At 36.0% G+C, this 22481-nt stretch overlaps 1 protein-coding gene across 1 annotated transcript in view; it reads left to right on the top strand.

Moving 5' to 3' along the window:
• Positions 1-556: 556 nt before the first annotated feature.
• FOXP2 (forkhead box P2) overlaps positions 557-22481 on the top strand; it is a gene marked incomplete at both ends in the record, with an annotated part of 95810 nt that continues 73885 nt past the window's right edge. The window contains one exon of the mRNA XM_010135400.1: positions 557-646. Coding sequence (XP_010133702.1) covers positions 557-646 — 90 coding nt within the window. The remainder of the gene's footprint in view (positions 647-22481) is intronic.

The following is a 22481-nucleotide window of genomic DNA, read 5'->3' as shown; positions in this document are numbered from 1 at the left end:
TTTTTTTTTTTTTTTGTCAAAGGAGAGGTTTCTCCTTGAATTGTAAGTACAAAAAGTGTTTTAATCTTCAGTGAATATCCTTATTAATTCACTTTCAAGATAATCTGATGTTGATTTGTCAAATTTAATTACAGCTTCCGGTAACACTTGAAGTCTACTTGCTTTTGCTTCAAAATTGTAATATGAAAATGCAAATTGAATGATAATTTGCAAGGGAGTGGGCATTTTAGTTGAACACTCAAAGACAAGTTCCTTGTGGAAATGAGGCTATTGATGCAGTTTATGATTTTTCCTCTTCAAGCACTTCAAACAAATTAACTTTATTTCCTGCAGGATTTCGTGTACATCCATAAATTCTAGTGAAGTCCTATACATGTACTTTCAGATGATTTTTTTAATGTTTTAGGTAAAAAGAATGAAGTATGAAATCTAGCAAATACAAATCGAATAGGGGGAGATTCTGTTTGTTCAAGTGGACTTTTACCTAACATTAGCAATGAGTAACTCATCTCTTTCTAGGAACTGTTAGAAATTATTTACTTTTTTTTACTTTTAGGCACTCCAGGCAGCAAGGCAGCTGCTTTTACAGCAACAGACAAGTGGACTGAAATCTCCTAAGGGCAGTGATAAACAGAGACCACTACAGGTTAGTAAAATATCCTTGCTTTTGGGGTCTTACTTTCAGGGAAGAGAGTGTTTGTGGATGCCCACGCTCTGATGCTGTGTACGTGCATATTCACAGACAGGAGGTTACAGGCTTGAATGCTGGCGGCTTCTCATTCACAGAGGAAATTCACTATAAGTTACAAATGCCTTTTGTGGCTCTAGATACTTAAAAGGCCTAAGACTAAGTGTGAGTTCAGTAGCTATGGTATAAATTAATTCTTTATAGATATGTTGCAAAATCAGTATGTGATTTTTATGCATATGTAGATTAAATTGTAAAAATGGCTGTATTAAGGCAAAGAGTAAAGCAGCATCCAGAAAAATAAAAATAGCTAAATAACTCATCAGTACTACATTTAAGTGACAAACAGAGAAGTGTTCAGAAACTATCAACATAACTGCATGAAATTATGAACGAGCTGCTCCTGCCATTTTAGAAAAACATATGTTTCACATTGGGATACTGTTGGGTTTCAGATTGTGTTCAGGTGAATGGGGGTTCTGCAATTGAATAATTATTTTAAATGCATTATTAGTTAAACTCTGTATAGCATTTTATTCTTAAAAAAATTTATCTGGGTGGGGATTTTTGAGGTTTTAGTGAATTCATCGCTAAATCAGAGTTCCACATGAAATTGCATTTTGCTGACAAAACTGGGTCTGTCATTGTATATAGACCAAATATTTGTTTCACTGCTGAGTTACAGTCTGTTGCAGACAGAAGCTGTACATCAGAGATGATTTTATTTTGTTCAGGAAATAAAAAAAAAATATTTCTACCATTCTCTTCCTCACATCTATTTTTCTTGGTGAGCCTTTATCCTCTTGGGACTTCCACTGTTTTCTGGTGGAATAGGGCATTTTTATCTAACTTTTAGTTTTTGTCATGCATAATGGAGAACCCCGGACACCAGAACTGATCTGTTTCTTTCGTAGTGAAACGTTGTGAAATTTGCTCTCTTGTGCAATTTTTGTCTCCTTTTCTTTGTGAAACTTCATAGAGCCGCGTTGGTCACAGCAAACAGTTCTGCATTCCACATCAGCTCTGCTCAGATATACTTTTAAAGTTGTATTTATTTGCTCAGAACCAAACAAGAGCCTATAAAAATGACTAAAGAAAGTGGGAAAAAAAGCAAGCATGTCAAGTTGGCATCCTGCCATGCTGTAATTGTAGTCCAGTCTGGAGGCATGGGAGTCCTGGGACCATTTCAGCTTTCCACTCTTTGCCCTTGATTTTGCTTTGTATTAAGTATCTTCTAGGCTGAAGGCACACAAGAATAGAAGTCATAAAGGCAGCAGCCCTGTGAATTTCGTATTTTTTTCAAGTTTTTAAAGGTGGAATTAGTGATCTTGAAGGGCTGAATCATGGAGATGATTGATTTAATGAATACTGTGAAAGTAGTTTGTTCTCCCAGCTCTTCATTCTGAAAGGTAACATGGGCTGTACTAGGAGTGTACATGGTCCTTTTAGCCCTATGCCCTGTCTCTAAAATGGCCAACACCAGACACTAAGGGAAGTATATGAAACAGGTAAAAATAGTGATATTTTCCTGGGTCATGTTTCCCAGTGAAGTAGGCTTGTTTTAGAACTCCAGCTTGTCAACCAAGCAGTGCAGGAGCTATTGACTTCTCTGTTCTCATTCTCCATCCATTCGTAAACTTTCTTTTCAAGGATGAAGATGGTGGGGTGCACTATTTGTGGTAGGCATTAATGAAAGGATAGGAAACCATGTTTGGAGGTAAAGGCAGACATGCACGTAACCCAGAGGATGATGAGCCGGGGAGGAGTCTTGTGTTTTTCTGCTCTCAAAGCACTAACCCTGGCCTGATGTCTTTTAAATGCCATGGGATAGTATATTGTAGAGACCTTGTACATGTATTGTATTACATGTTTGCTGGGAAGAGTCAGTGCCTCAAGACACCTTGAATATTGTGTCCAGTTTTGGGCCCCTCACTATGAGAAGGACATTGAGGTGCTGGAGACTGTCCCTAGAAGGGCAACAAAGCTGGTGAAGAGTTGAAAGCACAAATCTTACAAAGAGCGGCTGAGGGAACTGGGGTTGTTTAGCCTGGAGAAAAGGAGGCTGAGGGCAGACCTTTTGACCTGAAACGAGGTTGTAGCAAGGTAGGGGTCAATCTCTTCTCCCAAGTAAGACAAGAGGAAATGGCCTCAAGTTGCACCAGGGGATGTTTAGATTGGATATTAGGAAAAATTTATTTACCGAAAGGGTTGTGAAGCATTGGAACAGGCTGCCCAGGGAGATGGTGGAGTCCCCATCCCTGGAGGTGTTTAAAAGGAGTGTAGATGTGGTGCTGAGTTTAGGGACTCCGGCTGTGCAGGATGAATGGCTGGACTCATTGATCTTAAAGGTCTCTTCGAACCAAAATGATCCTGTGATTCTGTGAGTCACACTTGTGAAGCAGGAAGAAGAAAATAGAGCAAATAATATTATTTTCAGAATTGTTACATGCTTCCTAAAGCCTAGATTATTGCTCATGTTTACAGCTTTTCCTTCCATGATCCGTACGTGCACAATGCCTCTTATTAGCCTTGGACGCTTCATTTGATTCATTTTTAAATGAGAGGAAAATGGAATTTGCTCCCAGACTTTGGTTTATGTAGCAAATACCATGCAAATTCAGGTATGAGCACAAATTCCTTTTCAATTTTCTTCTTTAGTGAAAAGGATGTGTAAAGGTTTTGAAAATTAGTCCTTGGAGCTTTTCCATTTCTGTCTTTTACTGTTACTACAGAGCTGTTCATTGTTCATTATGTAATGGAAATTCACATTTTGAGCATTGTGTTGCCTGTTTGACCTAATACTACAATATGAGTCATAAAACTGTACAGTATTATTATTTTATTATGCCAAATTTAATGGTAATTTTAGCCAAAATCTCCTAGCAGTAGGAATTGCTAAATGTGTATAAGCAATCTGAGGTTTGTAAGGCAAAAATAATGGCACTTGTGTTTGTGTTTAAGGAAATGGTCTTCTCCCAATATTTTAAAATACTTTAATATCGGTGTATTTCTAATTTCCTCTAACTCCTGAGCAATTTACTAATCTGGCAACTGGTTATATGTTAGAACTGATTTATAAATCTATTAAAAACCTAATAAAACTTTTAAAACTAGCTCACACATTTGCAGGCAACTGTGGGTGTTAGGTAATCCTTGTCATTGAACTTCGCATGGTCCATATTTTGAAGTAAACTATTCTATTGTTCCTCGTACCAAAGAAGAAAAAAATTGTATCAGTTTTAGCGGTCATCTTTTTGTATTTGATGGATATTTGGGGGAAAGTAGCATATAGTTTCTTTATTTATGTTCTCTCTGTTATTCCATAATGCGTCAAGTATTTTAGTGACTTACAGCACCTACTAGCTAACCAGCAAATTGAAAACTTATTGAAGAAACCTTCAAATTTGTGTCCTCAACTTTGCAAAAACAGGGTGTTGGGTAAGTCATCATGTTCTACTGTGCTTTACAGAGGGGATGTTTTTGGAGAATTGCTGGGATTTTCCTAGAAGAATTTGAGTGTCTTTTGTATCCTTCTCATGAAAAATTTTCATAAAATAATTACCTCTAGCTATCTGATCTATTGTAAAAGAAGAATGTTGTGTTGACAAATGTTTTTTGTTTAGTTTTTAATGCAAAAGTTACCCTTATCTAGTAGTTATCGTGTATTTTCAGGGAGAGGAGCTTTATATTTAGATTGTGTGCTAATGGAATACCTGCAAAAATCACACTTTTAGATAGATGCTTATCTTGATCTACTGTTACTTTCTGATTTACATTTTCTGGGTTTCAGACTGCAGATGGCAGAACCATTAGCATGTCTTATGCAAAACAGAAGGAGAAAAACATCCCATCTGACAAGCTTGAGTACCAATTGTAGTAGTGATTTTACTTTCATGTATAGATATCCGAATAAATGTATTTGAAAAATGTTTATATATGCCATTCATTACACTGATGCACCAATTCAGTGGATCCAATCAGTACATACATTGATTAATGACATCTTGCAGAATAGCTAAGGAGGGTTTGTGATGAGAATGGAGGATAAGGTTAACCTGCATATGATGAGATAATAGCATTTACTTCTTACTCTGCATCCTGGAGAACATACTGCAGTAGTAAGATAAAGATTCCTGTAGTACTGGTTTTTGTTTCGGAATATTTTTATTTCCTGGACAATCTGTGATTGTGGTAATCCACTGTGGTGGGGCTGATTGCCTATCACCGCATTTTTGTAGCAGGCATAACTTTGGTTCTTAAAACCTGTAGATCATTCTTCTGTGGCAGAAAGTCATTGTCCTTACGGCAAACGAAGTACCTGGTGTCATCTAGCCTGAGTTTTCAAACTGGCAGTTTCATTGTTCTTGTTACACTTACAGTCATCAGCAAGTCTTTCCGTTCTTCAAGATCTGTGCAGAGCACAAGCATTACCCAAAGGTAAATTCTGTCAATCTGCTGCCATGGGTGGGTGTTCATGTAAAACATTGCAATTATTTCCCTTCCAGGAAGGCAAATCTCAATGCTTAGCCTAATCTGTCCATGTTACACATACTGTTGTTGGCTGCGTAGCATTGTAGTTTGGACAGTTAGTTATAATTTTTTTGTTGTTTGTTTGCTCTAAGAGCTGTGAAAAGCCTAGCTATTTCTGTTCCCGGTAATGCCTCTAAAGTAGTTTGTTCTCATAAAGTCAGACTTTGAACTTTTATCTCAGTTAGAATCAATAGATAATGATGTTAAATCCCGTAAGTTAATGGATCCATGATGAATTGGTTAGTTGTTTTTTCCTTCATGCTAGGAGATTTGTTGTTTCAACATCAGTACTAACACGTTCTGTATGAGGATGGCATGTCAGGAAATCATGACTCCTGGAATCAAAGGGTTAAGCTCAGTGTGTACCAAGCCTGTTGTATAAATATCATGCAGAATGGAGTGTTGAGTTGTTAAGGTAAGCTTTGTTTATTTAGCATGAGCACTTCCCTGAAGTGTAATCATTTGATAAAATTTGGGAAAAGCAAGTATACATTTAAGTTTAATTGCTTAATGTTTATTGCATTAGTGCACAGTATCAGAAGAACCACTTTTTTTAAAGACATGCAAAATGCAAAAATTTAGCATGAAAATATATTCATAATCTCTTAACCTACTCTCCTTGCTTTACTCCTAGTTTGGTCATCTCCCTTTGGATCTTCATATGGGTCTGAATTTAAAATTTATTGCACATAATAAATAAGCAAACATATCATTAATATTGTAACTTTTAGTTACTTTTTTATACATACATAAGGAGCTGATGAGGCATAAGAAAGTGGGAATGTGGGGAAAAAGAAGCAAAACCCACAGCTTTTAAATTATATCCTCTGACTTAAGGCACACTGACTGCAACCGTGCATGCGTAATGTCAGTAAAAGATTTCCCAGTTTAAAAACATCAAAAAAAAAATGTTATGGGTGTAACTTAGAATTTTATTTGCATTACATTAAAAAAAAATTGAAACAAATCTAACTGGTCTAAAATGTCTTTCCAAAAACTGTGTGTTACATATTTCTATTTATCTAATGCATGCTGCTAAGCATAAGAAGTAGGAGGACTTTGTACTTGCTCTAAAGCACTAATTTAGAAAAATGCAGATGCCTGATAGATAGCGTAAGAAGAGAGTAGTGATAAACAGTCTTTTTGTGTCTCAAGTATAATTCTGTAGAAAATGTGTGGCCTACATATAAGTAAACGTTGAGGCTTGGGGTAAATTAAATTTGGGAGATAGCTGCTGGAAGATTCTAAGTCCCATTTTCCCTTGCAAGTATGTTAGGAGGAATATGAAGTTATCCTCTAAGGTGCAGAAATTTACATCAGTGATACCCACTCTAAAGACAAGGATAACCGCAAGAGATGGAGACAAGGCAAGGAGTTATTTTTAGCTAAGGTGTATGGGGGAAAAAAAGTAGAAACAGGAGTGTTCAGGCTTTCATGGTATAGAAAATGGCACTTCCATTTAAGGCAGAGGGATAAATAAAGAAAAAAAGCTGGTCATATTTTATTGATTTTCAGTGGAGGTGTGTGTATAACAAACTTGCTGGGAAGTCCTTATTTATATAGATACAAGACTGCTCCTAAGGCCTAAGTCCTGTCTTTGACAACTTCTTTGACTCATGAGAACCCATATTTTGCATCATAGGCCATTTTGCTGTAAAATCTTGCAAGACTGTTTTTACTTTAAGTCACTTTTTACTCCTGAAAACTTCCTATATTAAAAAAAAATCTGTAATGTGGCACTAGTTAGTATGTTTGCCTTTTTGATTTAGAGTAAATGTCAGTCACCTTGAAATATTTTCTTTTATTGATAAAGCAGGTAGTTGTCATAAAATATTACAGCTAATCTTATGTATGATAACACATGTAAAAAGGTTTACTAGCAGCATTCTAATGGAAGTTAACACATAATGGCTTCATCTGTACTTAACTGAGAGGAGGAAAAATCTAGCTGGTGCAGAGATCACATCTTTATCCTGAAAATATTGTTCCAATATTACAAAACATTTTGGAGGCAGAGGAAAGAAGTATTATGCAAATTCTGTTTACAGGTCTTGAATATGCAGAATACTAATTAGGTTTACTATGTGATCAAGGATTTCAGGAGGCATTTTAAAGTTAAACATATGTTTGTGCAGCAATCTGACATGTCACTCCATTACTGTGACTGTCAGGGAATCATTTGCCACCTACATCACTTTCACATCTTTCCTTTCACCCTTTTTTCTCTTGCTGATTCTGGTGCTTCTAGAGGATTTGGAGGAGAGGGGATAACAAACGACTCTTTGGTTCTTCGCTCAGATTCAGAAAGGCAAACCTTCCAATAGAGTGCCTAGGTCTTTTCACAGCAGTCCAGAAATCCAATCTTTCCCTCATGGTAGAATCTGTAGCCTGTCTGATACCAGGAAATGCTGTTGTGCATGGGACAGATGGACTGATTTTTTTATTCTAAACAATAGGAGTCTACAAACACTATAGAGAAGTTTATTAGCCTTGCTTGAGCAGATGGAAAGCTCTGTCCCCTTGCAAGCCCTCCCAGCGCAGCCAGCATGCATGTTCACCACTGCTGCTCTCTTGGCTGCATGAGTCATTCCTCTGCAGTGCTGAGAGGTGTTGCTTTCCTTGAGCCACTTCTCCAGGCTCTTGCAACAGGTGGGATCAGCCTGATTCTCCTACCAGCTGGCTCATTGCCCAGAAAAGCTTGCAAAGAGCTGAGAGGGAATGTGTGAATGGTTCCCCACTCTGTGCAACACTATTAAGGGGTCTGCTCCCAGGCAGGGCCTTAATTATGCCAGTTTAGGATCACACCACTCAAGCAAGGCTCTCCTGATGCTCTTGAATTGAAAAACACATTAGTGTACTTTGATTTAGAAATTACCAAAGCAGAAAAAGCAACTGAACAAAATATTCTGTGGATGCCGTAGATGGGTGTAGATTTTTAAAAACTGTTTCTAGTTAAACTGCTATTAAGGAATGTCTCTCTCTTTTTCTTTTTTTTTTTTTCAGAAGGTTTTTCATTTCATCACGCAATTATATTATTATCAACAAAATTTTCTACCACAACCAAGGTCCTGTGACTAAATAACGAAGAATCTTCAGCCAATAGTAGCAAATGCAACTTTAGACATGAGAATCCAGTCTCTCTCCGTAGCCGTTCAAGGCATTCTGTGTGTAGATTTCTTCCCATTCATTTTGGTTTTGCAGATAAATTTTAGTTTGTGACTTGAATACTTGTCTTGAAATTTTCTAATCATTAGACATTATTTTGTGGTTTGTATGTTAGTTGTCCTGTTGCTTTTCCAAGCAGGGGGCTTTACTGGGGGCGTGAGGAGCAGGCCAATGAGAAATCTGAATTATGCTAAGATCAACATAGGTGTTAATTTTAATTTACCAACATTTGGACTGTATACATGTAAAATTGAATTTAAAATGGTTTAAATTATCCAGATGAACATGCATAAATATTTCACAGTAAAGGTACAGGAAGAAAAACCATGTGAATGTGTGTGCTGCTGAAAAAGCAATCACACAGTGGCGTGGAAAAGCATGTCAGCACATCCTGTTGAGGAAGGGGGTTGTCCAACAATTGCCACTTTGATGTTGTAGGTCTTTTTATGCCTTCTTATGCTTCTAATATAATTTTCTTGAGACAGACAGATGAGCGTGTTATGAAATAGAATTAATGGTGAAAAATTTACTAAACACTACTTCAGTGCTTTACTGCTTGATTATGTGAAGCTTTGAAAAGCAGTTGTGCAATAATAATATGTACAAAGGAAACTGTATGGTGTGCCAACAATGTCAATATGCTTCAAGAATCTTACCAAGATCCTGAAGTATAAATGAAGAATGAGATTTTCCCCTAAGTGTTCACAGTAAATCCATTTATTCAACAAATATACTTTAAGTCATATAAAAAAGACAGCCTACATAGTATTGAGGAAAACCAACACAGCAACCAAACATGTCAGAGAAAAATATCAAAATTAACTCTGTAGAAGTCATGTCGAGATTGATGCAAGTGCAATTTAGTGCACAGATAGCTATGGGCTTGATGCTTAAGAATAATCAAATTACCAAACTAAAGAAAACTATTTCTCAATAAAAGATATGGTATAGTGTGAAGTCATACACGAAACTGTTTTCTGTTTTAAGAACAGTTTGGGATACCATGGAAAACCTTGGTTTGAGGACATTGTCTTCGAAGTGGAAATAATAATTCAAATTCAGAGGCAAATGGTGATTGATGTTTGCATACAGAAAAAAATACCTCTTGATTAGAAAGGGTTGAATCCATACCCTGGGTGGGGAAGAAATAATGCCTAACTGCAACACTGCCATAACAACAGGGGGCATGTGTTTCACCATTCTATTTTCTTTTACAGAAAATACGGTTCACAAGAGGGCTGGGCTGTTGTACAAGATAGATATTTTTGAAGACTTTGATTTAGAAAGTGAATTCTAATAATTTTTAGAAAGTACAGAAAAGAACAAGGTCCTGTGTTTAAGAACTTAGAAAAAATTCTTCCTTAAGCTTACGTCATCACTTCCAGTGAAAAAGGAAGAGAGAAACTCAGTGCGTTGGTCACTATATGACTGCGAATGACCAGTGATGTAACGTAGGTCAGAAAAAAGAACATACAATCCTAAATAAATTTAAAAAGGTGTTTCCAATAAAAATAGGGAAGTATTAATGCTATTTTTAAAAGGTATCTTTGAGACCTCATCTGGAATAGTGGAGATATGCAATCCTAATTTCTAGTGCCTTACTAGTATTTAGGAAATGTGCTCCATATCGTTTCTGTTGAAAGATTCAGGGTTCTAGTACTGATGCCCTGAATTTCCATGGAGTGAACATATCTTGCGGGTTTGGCTGTGGTTGATAGCTTAGCGCATTTACTGTATAGCCACAGTGAGGTTGTGTAAATTCTGTATACATTTTTATGATAGACAAGTCCAAAAAGGTTTCATTAAGATTAGATGCATAGGCTGAAAGATTGCTTAGGTGCTCTATGCAAGCAAAATGCAAACTTTACGAAGGAAGAAAAATCTTTATAGATAATTTTTAAGAACAGTTTTAAATATGTTAACAAGTAGCTAAGCCAGACATTAATGAACTATCAAGAGAACACTTTTCACCCTGCAGAGAATAGAGTTTCTGGAACACTGTTCTGGTAGAAGTAGTGGAAGCGAGCCACCTCACACACACTCTTTACTTAAAGATAAAGCTTGACCAGCTTATAAAGGCACTTAACATGAATTACGATAATAAAAAAAATCAAAAACTCAGAAAGTGTCTTCTAGCCCTGTAGTGTTGTGCGATTTTTTGTTGTTGCTTTTTTTTTAAAAAAGGAAAGGAGGCCTTGAAGCCAATAGCAAAATTCTAGGGAACAGAATAGTGTGCTGATTTTTCAATAAGCACATTACACCATATCAACACATTCCTTTTTAAAAAGATTTGAATGCTTTCTAAAATTATAGCATGTGCTTGAAATGCCTTAAAGGATGTGACAGTTGATTATTTTTTAAAAAGCTTTATTTTCTGTATATTTACGGTCTTTTTAATGAACAGAAAACAATGAAGACTAGATGGCCTTTTGTAAAATACAGATGGCATCCAAAATTCACAATGTTTCATATATTTAAATTCACTTTCAGTATGTGACCATTTGGATATTTAAATTTTTACTTGTTAGATTTCAACAAAAGATAGTGATTTCTGTAAGCATAGTCTAAGTTGGCGTAGCTTTCACATCATTTTATATAGCCTGGATTTTTTCAATCTATTAGATAGAAAAATGTATTGACTTCCTCATTATCAGTAAGACATAGAAGAAATACCACTGAATGAATAAATATGGACATTTTTAATTGGAAAGCATTCATTCTAAAATTAATTTGCTTTTGTCAGCGATAAATACGCAAGAGGCAGTATTTATTTAAAAAACACCAATATTTTAAGTGTTTTTTCTTCTAAAAATAACCCACTTTAAAAATGTTTTAGAGTATTTATAGTGTTGAGGTTATTGTCTCATGGTGCTTGAAAATAAAGTAAATTAGTCTAACAGCCCACTTATGAGATCATTATTCTTGCAACCATTTTAGAGTCTGGCATATAAAATGACCCAGTAAGTCTCAGAGCCAAGATTAAGAGAGAGGGCTCTTTTCCACGCCGAGAGAAGTCACACTAATTTAGGATTTTGCAAAATAGTTTAGTCTACGAAAATGTTTGTTTTGGGTGGGGAATACTTGTACAGAGTCCTTAATCACTGTAATTTGGCTGGGGTGGTACAGTTTGTATTGTAATACTCCAGCCATACCTCTAGAAACAAATAATTATGACTTTGTATGTGATTCCTTAGAATATTTCCAGTTAACAAACATAAGTGCTATTGTATAAGCCTTAATCTTTGTATTTAATAATGTTGTAAAGTACATCCAGAGATAATATTGTATCAATAGCTGTTAAGACTGATTTCCAACCCTCTTGGGTTTTGGTATCATTGTCAAGATAAATGGAAATAGTAAAACCTGCAAATTGTGTGTAGTGCTCAGACTGTCAATATACAACATTTATCATATTTTGTTTGATTTATCAGATCTTTTGATTTTTTTGAGTATAGTGAGAGAGAAGTTACTAGAAGTACTTTTGGAAAGGCTCGAACTACAGAAATAGCATAACATTGAAAATAGGTTTTACTGTAATGAAACCTACAGAAAAGATTTGATACTGCTTTTATTATGTGCGGAATTGCTTAGCTCTTTTAAGTGAAAACCCTAAATAGTTTCAGTGATAGCAAGATTGGACCCCTTCTTGTATTTAAGGTAGGATCTAACATATGAGACATTGATGCACATCATTTACACAAAAATGAATGTCAAAGAGTTTAATAGGAACTCATAAACAGAATATTTTCTCAGGGAAGTATCTTTGTTATTTAAATCACTTTTCCCCTCTTGAAACTGTCGAGAGGAATTCTAAAAAAGGTTTTTAAAACCTTTGTTTTACCTGGCAGATAATTTTCTATTTTCCTTGGTTTTTTTCCTTGGAGAGTAAACATCGTTAACATAGAGCCTTTAGAATGGTGCTACAAAAACGGTACAAGAAGTTGTTCTTCCTAAGTTAGTACTGGGAGATTTAGTGCTGTGATTTTCATTTCATTACATTCATTTCATCATGAACTTCATTAGTGTTATTATTAATTACTAATTTTAAATGTGATTTACGTAAGAAGGGTATTCTTTATAGACTCATAATTAATGTGCTTTCTTAGAGAAAATGTTGGTTTTGACAAATACTGCTCTAGACACTCAGCTTGACTAGCATTCCACAATAAAAAAAACATTATTTTGAAACTTAAAATGCATTAGATTACATCCTCAGTGTTGATCTCATTGTTAGGATGAGACTTTTATTTTTCACACTTTTAATAGCCTATTATTCTTACTATTGTAGTTATGAAAGCTTTGTGTTAGAGATTTGGGTCTTCTTGTATTAATAACTCTACAAAATTTTAATGTGAATCATATTTCCAGAAAGCATACAGTGCATTTTGGCAACACTAACAGTGCAAGAAGGGAAAAAGAACGACAGAGACACAGAGACATGCATCATTGACATACCCATTGAAGTGGGACTGAACAGCAGGCAGCAAGTTTATACTCATGTATCTTTGAGTGTATTTCATGCCCAGCTATGTGAGCACAAGGTATAGGTATACATTATTTACACTTTCCAGGGAATACCAAAATCCATTGGCTCAATTTTTGAATAATATTGGGTAAAGGAGAAAGAGATATTATCCACACAGATCCCGAGATATCTTTCTTCTTTTACCATCTTTTCAGCTCTTCTAGGCTATCTTCTATGTTTTATGGCAGCAGAGTTGCCTTTTGACTACAGTTAGAAGTGCTGAGGGTTCACAGGATCTAATTGTTCCCTTGCAATTCAAGGAGAAAACAACATGAAATTAAGCTAAAAGGGTGATGTAGGTATTCAAGCAATGTATAGCCAAGCTCTGGAACAGATGGTCCACAAGATCTTTTGGTTGCTAAACAATTAAATTGATGGAAAAATCAAGTGAACAAATTAATGGAAGTAAAATCCATACATACAAAATGGAAAATCCTTGTTTGCTTAGTCTCTAAAGACCAAAATGTTAGCATATGAGGAGTGGCCTGGGAAAGCATCGCTACATCTGAACACCACTGTGCTCACTTACTCTTCTGTGGGCTCTTAGCATTGACCACTGTTAGAGGTCATTTGGTCTAATTCAGTGAGCCATTCTTCTGTCTTTTCAAGCAGTGTCTATAATCAACATACTTTCCTTGGGAAGCCTCGCTTTTGGCTATACAAGCAAACTTGACTTTCCTCCAAGAAAAGTCTGGTTGCACCAGCAAACTTGAAAGTTTACAAATCATAGTCCACTTCTCACAACTGTTTTAGTCATGCTTTGAAGAAGAAAACCTCTAAAATCATCTAAACTTTCTCAGTCCAGCATCTTAAGAAACACTTCTCTGTGACACAACACTGACATCAGGATGATGTCATACACATTTGGCCAGTCATTGTAACTCCGCGTTATGGTGGAAAGATTGGATTAATCTATTGAAGCTCAAGGACAGTAGTTGGGTTCTTAAGAGATTTCAAGCTACCTAGCCACTTTGTAACACCACAGAGTCAATCAGATGCTTGACGTGTGTCATGATTTGAAAGTCATCCCAAAGGGACCTTCCAAAAGCAAAAGGATATACCTGAGTTGCCTTGGGAGCAGATATAACGGCTCTTCCACGGGTTTGTAGCTATGTTACTGCTTTGACTATGCAGGTAATGAAGCCCAGATCTTTAGATTCCTGGTCCTAGATACAGAACTGCAATGCCTCTCCCATTGTATGGGAAAAGGATCTTCCGAATTTTATGTCCTCATTTCCCATTCAAATGAGCCACAGTCAATAAAAAGGAGAAAGTGTGGCTGCCTCCTGTAGAAGTGAGGAAAGTCACTAAGAGCAAGACCCTGTAGCATACTGCCTATGTGCGAGATGCTGCGTTGACTCAACCAACGTAAGAGACTGTGTTTAATTCCACATTAGCCTGGAGACGGTAAGTATTTGGCGGAAGAAAAGAGTAAGAAGAAATTTCCCAGTGCAGAGTTCTGCTAAGTCACCTACTAGGAAGTACCAGACATGTATATCAAAATAAATGACTCCCAGGAGTTATGCAGTGTGGCTTCTGCCTCACAGTGTACAATGTCTCTCTTTTAGAATTTGTTTTTTCTATGTAGTAGAGGAAAGTGATAGATTACAGTAAGTTAAATGTACATGGTTTTGATGTAGAAAATTTTCAAAATAATTTGGCTGTTTGTCTAATTTTTTGCCCATTTTCATTTCTGATGACAGCTTACAGTGGTCCTATATCATGTCCATGCTGGCTGGCATTTTTCTTTGCCGGTTCTCCTGGTTTTACTGATAGTTAAGATTGCCATTTGTTTGTGCTGTTAGGCAAAAACTGGAAAAGCAGCACCAGCTCTGGTTAATTTGACAGCTTCAGGCTAATGCCCTGCTCTTTGCTACACTGAAAGAATCATCAGGAAGTACAGTATTACTTCTATTTTCTCTTTTATATAAAAACTTTTATATATATACACTTTTTGATGTTATAAAGCTGCTGTGACTGGGTGCTGATTCAGTGTCAGAACGGCTGTGGGTTTTTTCAAACCTGGCCCTCCAATTTACAACTGAACTTTATTTCGGCGATAAACATTTTAGATGTAACACAGTATTTGATCATGGGTTGCAGACCAAAAGCATACCCAATCCTTTTGGGGATGCATCTTTGTTCCAAAACATGGAAGAGCCTCCTCTGCTTTTAGTAAAACCATCAGGTGAACCTGCTTCAGCAAGGGGGTTGGACTAGATGATCTCCAGAGGTCCCTTCCAACCTCTACCATTCTGTGATTCTGTTACCAGGTTAGAGGTTGTAGGCAACACACGGGCTCTGTAATGGGTTGTTAGTTTTCTTGTGGAGGCTCTGAAAAGAAGAGCCTCGGGTTTTATGTTTGTGCTTCTGATTATTCACTGAAAAAGAATTTAGCATTAGCATTAGTATTTAGGATTTCACATTTGATGGTATCATTCATTATCACCTTTGTATCAGACGTGTAACATACTCAGTTATTTCCCACATTTCCTTCATCTTTCTCTTGCTTTGAATGAGGTTAACATTACAGTCAGGATGCATAGGAAGAGAGTCAGTGTATTAAAAGACTCAAATATTTGTTGTTTGTATATCAAAATAGGAGCAGCTTACATGTAGGAAGAATGTTTCATTAGCGTGAACTGTCATTTTGAATTATTGAGCAACTGTTTTGTTGTTCCTTTTATGCTGCTGATACAAGACACAGAGTTTTCTAAGAAGTGGAAAGCACCGAACCTGAAAGAAAATGATATGGTGACCATTCAGTCTTGTTTTGCTAAGAGTGTAAGAATTTCATTGGCAGACTTTTGTTGTGCTAGGTATTGACTACACATGTTTTTAACATACTTCGCAGGAGGTGTATCTAGTGCAGTAAGCTGTAAAATGTTGAGTTTCTATGCACTGTTTATTTGGTGGTGAAAATTAAATGCTCATTGTAACAGGAAACAGAGTAAAAACCCACATACACAAAAAAGCCTTTTAGCCTCCGCGTGTTATCTCTGATGCATATAAAGTGTCCAACCCAAAAGCTTCTTTTTCATGGGTTCACGTAAATTCAAAACAAACATGCAAACAGAGGGAAACAAAAACTTGGTGAGAAGGGTTAGTGTGTTTACGTGACTTGGTGGCATATTCAGATTATGTGGTGTAATTTGTTCTGCAGCTGTTTCAAATTAAGAACAGGTGTAGAAGGCAGATTATGCAAATACTCATATTAATGTAATTGTCAAATTGGTGTGTTTATCATTGTGCCTTTAAAGAGTAGACCATACTCTTATTTTACATGTAAATTAGCTTTGTTCTTGAGAGCTACTATTGGATAATGAGCTTCTAAATGAGAAATTTCTAGCATATGGTGAAACATTTCTAAAATGTGACATTTTCTTACATAGCAATTTATTTTATATACATTGTATACACATTAGAATCTGCTTTGTCTTTAGGAAATTATAGCTATGGTGTACTTTTAAAATTTAGCTTTTTGGACTAACAAACTCTTATTTCTTTCATTTTTCTCTAAGTTTGTGTAACCCTTTAGTAAGACAACTTCTGACCTCCTTCAACCATTTACCATATATTTACAAACCTTCATAGGCTTTATGCCTCGCTTGCTTTAAGTCATGAAGAAGTACACATTGGAGGGAAAATGTGTTTGTTCAAAATTGAATTTTTACTTTCTAAGACATACTCTGTTTAAACAATCGTAAACTGGGTATCCAAGTTAAATATATATTTTTAAACATTATTTATATCATGTTGCTAGTATGCATAGATTCGTTAATGACTACTTGAGCTTTATGGTATTTTTAGATCAGAGAGATGTGGTATCAAAGGAGGGCTGAAATTAAAAAATGATGGGAACTTTTTATTTTCTTCGGTTCTTAGAGTTATTTGTTCATATGGACCTAGTGAACAAAAGTTACTCAGTATAAAAAAATCACAGAGCACTGTGATTCTATGTTTTAGTGTCTTCTCTTATATCTTTTGCACATTACTTCAATTAATCATAATTTAAAATCTATTAAAAGAAAATACTAGATAATAGTTTTTCAATATTTTTGCATGCATATACAGGCCAGTTTATATATGCTGTTGATGAGGTAGGTTGAATATTTGAAACGGAGCTTTATGCACTATGTGGGATGCTTTGTGCTGGAAATCTGGACCAAATAGATGAGAAAATCCCTGTTCCTCAGGAAGCAAAGATGAGGACACTGCCTGCTAAAAGCTGGCTAGAGGGCAAAGGAGATTAGACAAGTTCTTCCTGCTTTTCTGCTTCGTGTGGCCATGGCACAGGTGGGCTGTACTATTTATTTTCAAGAACAAAAAAGAAATTCCTATTTTGCTTTTGGATATGTTCCAGGAAAGAGAAGTAAAAACTACAGTTACTGGGTTCAGTGTAGCCCGCAATGGCATCCAATTTCTTCCTATTCTTTCTCCTCACAACTCAGTTAGTAATGCCATGAGAACAACGTAAAAGGCATGAGCAAGAAGTTTAAAGAAGACAACTATTACTTCATTAGAGTTATTTTTCTCTAAATTGCCCTTCAAGAAGAAACAGAAGGGAAAAAACTTTATTTTTAAGATGTAGCTTCGTTCTTTAGCAAATTATTTGAGATTGTATTCATTTCCATGGTGCTTATCTTAACTGGTGTTTGCTTTACAGCCTGTTAGCTACCTGTAAAATCTTTCTTTCAGTTATTAGCACACTCTTAATTGAATGAAAACTGTTTAAGAAAGAAAAGACTGGCAGGAACTTTGTGATGTAAGCTGAAGATGATAAAGCTATTCTTTAGGGTCAGGCTGATTATCACTTTACAGTATAACTATCAACCGGATAAAAGGGCAATCTCTTTTCCTAATCAATTATATGCATCATTTCAGTAGGATGTGATTGTGGGACTAATTATCTTTGCATGTAGAAAAGTTTTTACTTCCACTTGACTAGTTGTCACTAGAGATGTTTGCATGCTGAAATGTCAGGCAAAGCTATACAATATAGGTGTCTTCCAGTGTCATTTAGAACTCAACATAGTTACGCTTTCTATGTCAGAAATAAATTAGAAGCAACGTGGACGTTGTTACACAAAGAAGGTGCGTTTTGGAGAGCTGTGTGGTTTCGTCCCCTTTAACGTTGGTGCTTTAAACCATCTGGGAATCTGGCTCAGGCTATCTTGGCTCTATTAAATTTCTTCCTGGGAAGTCTTTTGAGGTTAGGGTAAAAAAAAAAAAGCCTGAAAAATGAGCAAATAGCAACAAATAAAATGACAAAAAATACCTTTTTGTACCGAGTAATTGACACTTACTTGCAGTTATTTCTTAAATTTTTGTGGTTATTTTGGACTAGTAATTATTTTTACATTATTTTCTTGAGTGCGTGGCTCTTCTGACCACAAGGTTTCGGAAATAAGTAAGGAATTCCAACAGATGAGGTTTAGAGTTATTCGTGGAATAAGAGGGTATCTCTGCTCCAATGCATTGGTCTTCCTCCACAAGATGTTCCAGAGGTGGATGGATTACAGCCATACTCATGTCTTTGCACTCTTGTTTCGTTGCCTAACCTTCTGGGAGCAAGCCTGAATCTTCACTGAAGCCTCACTTCTGCTATTATAGGAGAAGTTCATGTAGTTGTTAAAATAGGACATGAAGAATACTTGAATATTTGTGTCCCTGTTCTTCTCTATAAGGCAGCTGTGAACGTGATATTAAATATATTGATTTCAAATAAAAGGATTTTTTTAAACTTTAAATGAATATTACCAAAAAAAAAACCAACCAAAAAACAAAACAAAAATCTAAAACCCCAAACAACTAAACCTGAATATTTCAGTAGTGTTTGTTATCTTTAATATATACACACCTACAGCAGCATTTATATGTGGAGTACCAGTAATTTCTTGGATCACGCAGAAAAGCGTGTAAGTAAATAGGACTGGATCTGAGCATGCTTACATCTCATTTATGCCATAGTAGTCCCGTAAGTCAAGGCAGTTGCTCTTTATATGCACAGGCCATGTTGTATGTTTTCTCTTGGATAGAAATTGTGGGTTGGGGAGTGGAGGAGGTTTTGTTTTTTGAGACTGGCGTTAGCTGGAGACAGGGCATAAGTTGAAATGCACAGATACTGGTAGTTTCATCAACTTCTCTATTAACATTTAATTAGCCTTGCTCACACATGCAGAATTAAATCAGTCACTGAGCTGGAGTCAGGAAGAATCCAATGCCCAGTTTAGACTAGTAAGAGTACTTTGGGATCTTGTGTTCTCTGCAGTTGAAAATAGTCCACACACTCATGTAACTTATAAATAGTACCAAAGAGGTTCTCTGATATTGCTGAGAATAACTTAGCAAAAGAGATATTACTAACTCTTTTGATTACTCTTGCATCCTTCATGTAGCGACTCATAGCTGTGGTCCTCGATGAAAGTTTTTCAGTTGTAATAGTATGGACATTTTATGGACCCTTCTGCAGTATGGCTTTATTGCCTTGAATTAGGGAACTAGACCCCACGACAGCACTGATCTAACGTTTCTAAAGGGAAATTAAATTTTGAATGCCTGAAAAATTAACTGTAGGCATAAATAATTGATTAAAATTAAAATGAAGGATGTAGTGCAAAGGTATTATATACTTTTTATTGATCATTCATCATGTCTTACGGAAGTTTGCTGATGTAAGATGTGCAGCATGCATTCATAGCTGTCGATACATAGGATTAGGTTCTATTTCTTTCTGGAACGACAGCTTAGGTGTTAATCACTGTTCATTTTCTTTATCAATTCAGAAGGTGAGTTTAATGATTTTGGTTATGTGGGAAATGCTATTTTCATTCAGTTCAAGGCTTTTGTTGTACCTATATTCAGGTAAGATCTCCACTTTGTGTCTTTATAAGGGATTGCTCGCTTAAAATCCATTTGTCTTCTTGTGGTGGAGATCTTTGCATTGCTACTCTTTTTCCGTAAAGGAGAAAAAAATTGTTTTAAAAAAAGCAATCTGCCTCTGCTAAAGCTGCGGCCAGTAGCACCCCAGGCATTAGTCAGCAAAATAGCTTGTATAGCAAAAGACTGTTGTCCTCTTCTCTGCTCGACAGTAGGAGCTCTAAATCAAGAAATTCGAAATCTTTATTACAAATCAATGTGCTATGGAACCTCGTCTACAATTCACTGGCTAAGCTGAACCATCCAATTGTGTTTCCTTGTAAAGAATACACTTGATGTTACAGTACAAAATGTTGCTATTTTGGGAACATCAAAGTTGGACCTACATATCACAGATTTGTTCTTTAAAATTTACTTTCTCTAAAGAAAACATGTTTCTTTATCCTTTTTCAACATTCGAAAGTAAATTTAGGACACTTTCAGGACTGCATTGACGCCAGTATAAGCTGCAGTTGCTTAACACCTCTGCAAATGAAACTCAAGTGTTTAGGAAAATTCAGAGCTTCAAACTACTCTAAACAAAAGATATATTTCTGCACAGGCTTCATCAGATTTTGTTCTTATTTATCAGGCATTATTTGTGTTTTCCTAGATGAGTAACTAAGATCTTTTTTTTCTTTTCATTTTCATTTATGTTGTATGCTGTGAATTAACTAAAAATTGTTGAAGAGGCTGCTGGATACTTTGCCAAATGATTTTAAAATTGTGTGGTATGTTTTGATTTTAACCGAAGTTCCAGCTGCAGAGCTGTAAAGCAGTCAGTTTCTCTTATTATGACTAGTTCTGCAACTTGTACTGTTTTAAATTGCCTGCAATTAGCATATTTCAACCTTATTTTTAGGTTTAAATTGCTGTGTGAGAGTGTACTCTCCTCTTAGCTAATTAGTGCTATCAAGGAACAGTAGGTTACCTCATTAGTACCATGTGCATTTAATTAAAGAAGAGAAAATTGGAGTTAACCTCATAGTTAATATTTTCACAGAGTGCTACGATGCCAACACCTTCAATTGGAGTCACACCCCTGTGTATCTAATTATTCGCTGGTGCCAAATAAGGTTAGCACAGATCCCACCATGCTGTTGACAAAATAATTTAGATGGAAATCTGTTTGCTGGTTTCTGATGTGAAATTACAGTTAGAGCAGGTTATTTTTATTTGAATATGTTGGGGTCACAAGATATTTTTGTCATCTTCCTACGCTCACTTTTATGCTCGTACCCAAACCTAGGAAAGGCCGAGAACACATGAGGCACTTAATCTCAGGCAAGCTGTTTGTGATCCTCATGTTTACCTCATAGGCATTGTAGCAGTCTGGGTATAAGCACTCCATTGTACCCACGAGAAGAATTACACACAAATAGGACCAGAGTACAGGTACCTTCCCTTTGTAAACACACTCAGAATTTCTTATGGTTTACTTTGCTTTAGAATTTTCTTTTCCGCCATGCATACTGAAGGTAGGGGAATGCTGCTTCATTTACTTCAAGAGGGCATAATCTGATATAGAGATAAGCGCCTTCAGGTCCTTCAGGTTTCAGTGAAGCTGAAAGTGCTTGTTGTTTCCAGTCAAGGCACTGTAATTTGTGTCTGTTTACCTCCAAAACAATATTTTTCTAATGTATATCTTACTATAATGGGGGAAAAAAAAGGAAACTATTTTTTTGTCATTAATCTATGATGCTGGTGGTCAAGCCTACAGCTTCCAGTCTGTCATAACACGAGGTAAATCTCTGTATATGAGTTTTGTGTTTCAGTTTTGTATTGGAACAGCAGCATGGTGTGCTGGGTGCCCAAAACTCAGTTTTCTCACAGCATCCATATACTGTGGATTTAACAAGCTCTTGAGATATACTTAATTTTAAACATATGAATATTCCTGTTACTGATATAAAAGCAACTTAAGTATGTCCTGGAATGTGTTGTCAAATAAAGGTCATCTTATTTTTCACTTTGCTTCTTTAGAGCTGGATGGCTCAGCACTCACACTCAGAGACTCTCTAACTGGATGTATCTTCTGAATTTTGTTATCCAATGCTGCTAATATGACAAATAATTTTGAGCAAGACTACTATATTCTCTGTGGCTCAGTTTTGCTGTCTGTAAAATGGAGATGCCAATACTTCATGCATGAAGTTGATTTAGTGCAAATTAATTACTTCTAGCATAATACTTGAGTATAAAACAGTTTTGTACAAGAGTATACTAGTACCAGATCAACTTCACAAGAAGTATGTTTAATGATTAGATCTATGGGACAATAATTGAATCCTTGAAGGCAATTTTTTTCCTAATTATTTACAGAAATCTTCATACTAAATCAAGTACTTTCTTGTTTGTTCTTTCAGATTACTTTGCACAGGTGCTTACGTTGGTATATGGGTGCTTTAAATGGTCATTTTACAAGCTTACTTACAACCAACCACTTTGACATTTCGCACTGCTGTTCAAATGAAAGTAACTGCTGACCTTTCTAATTTTTTTTTTATTTTTATTTTACATCAAAGTAGAAAATAGGCTCTTCAAACATTGTGCCTTTCCTATATTAGCTTTCCAAACTGCTGATCCTTCAGGATCTATAGTTGAAAAGAATCTGCTGGATTGAATGGCAGGGTGGAACTCTGAAGTCAGTAGGTT

This window comes from Buceros rhinoceros, unplaced genomic scaffold (assembly GCF_000710305.1).
Source record: "Buceros rhinoceros silvestris isolate BGI_N320 unplaced genomic scaffold, ASM71030v1 scaffold5204, whole genome shotgun sequence".
Classification (NCBI taxonomy): domain Eukaryota; kingdom Metazoa; phylum Chordata; class Aves; order Bucerotiformes; family Bucerotidae; genus Buceros; species Buceros rhinoceros.
This window is presented reverse-complemented; position numbering and strand designations above follow the sequence as displayed.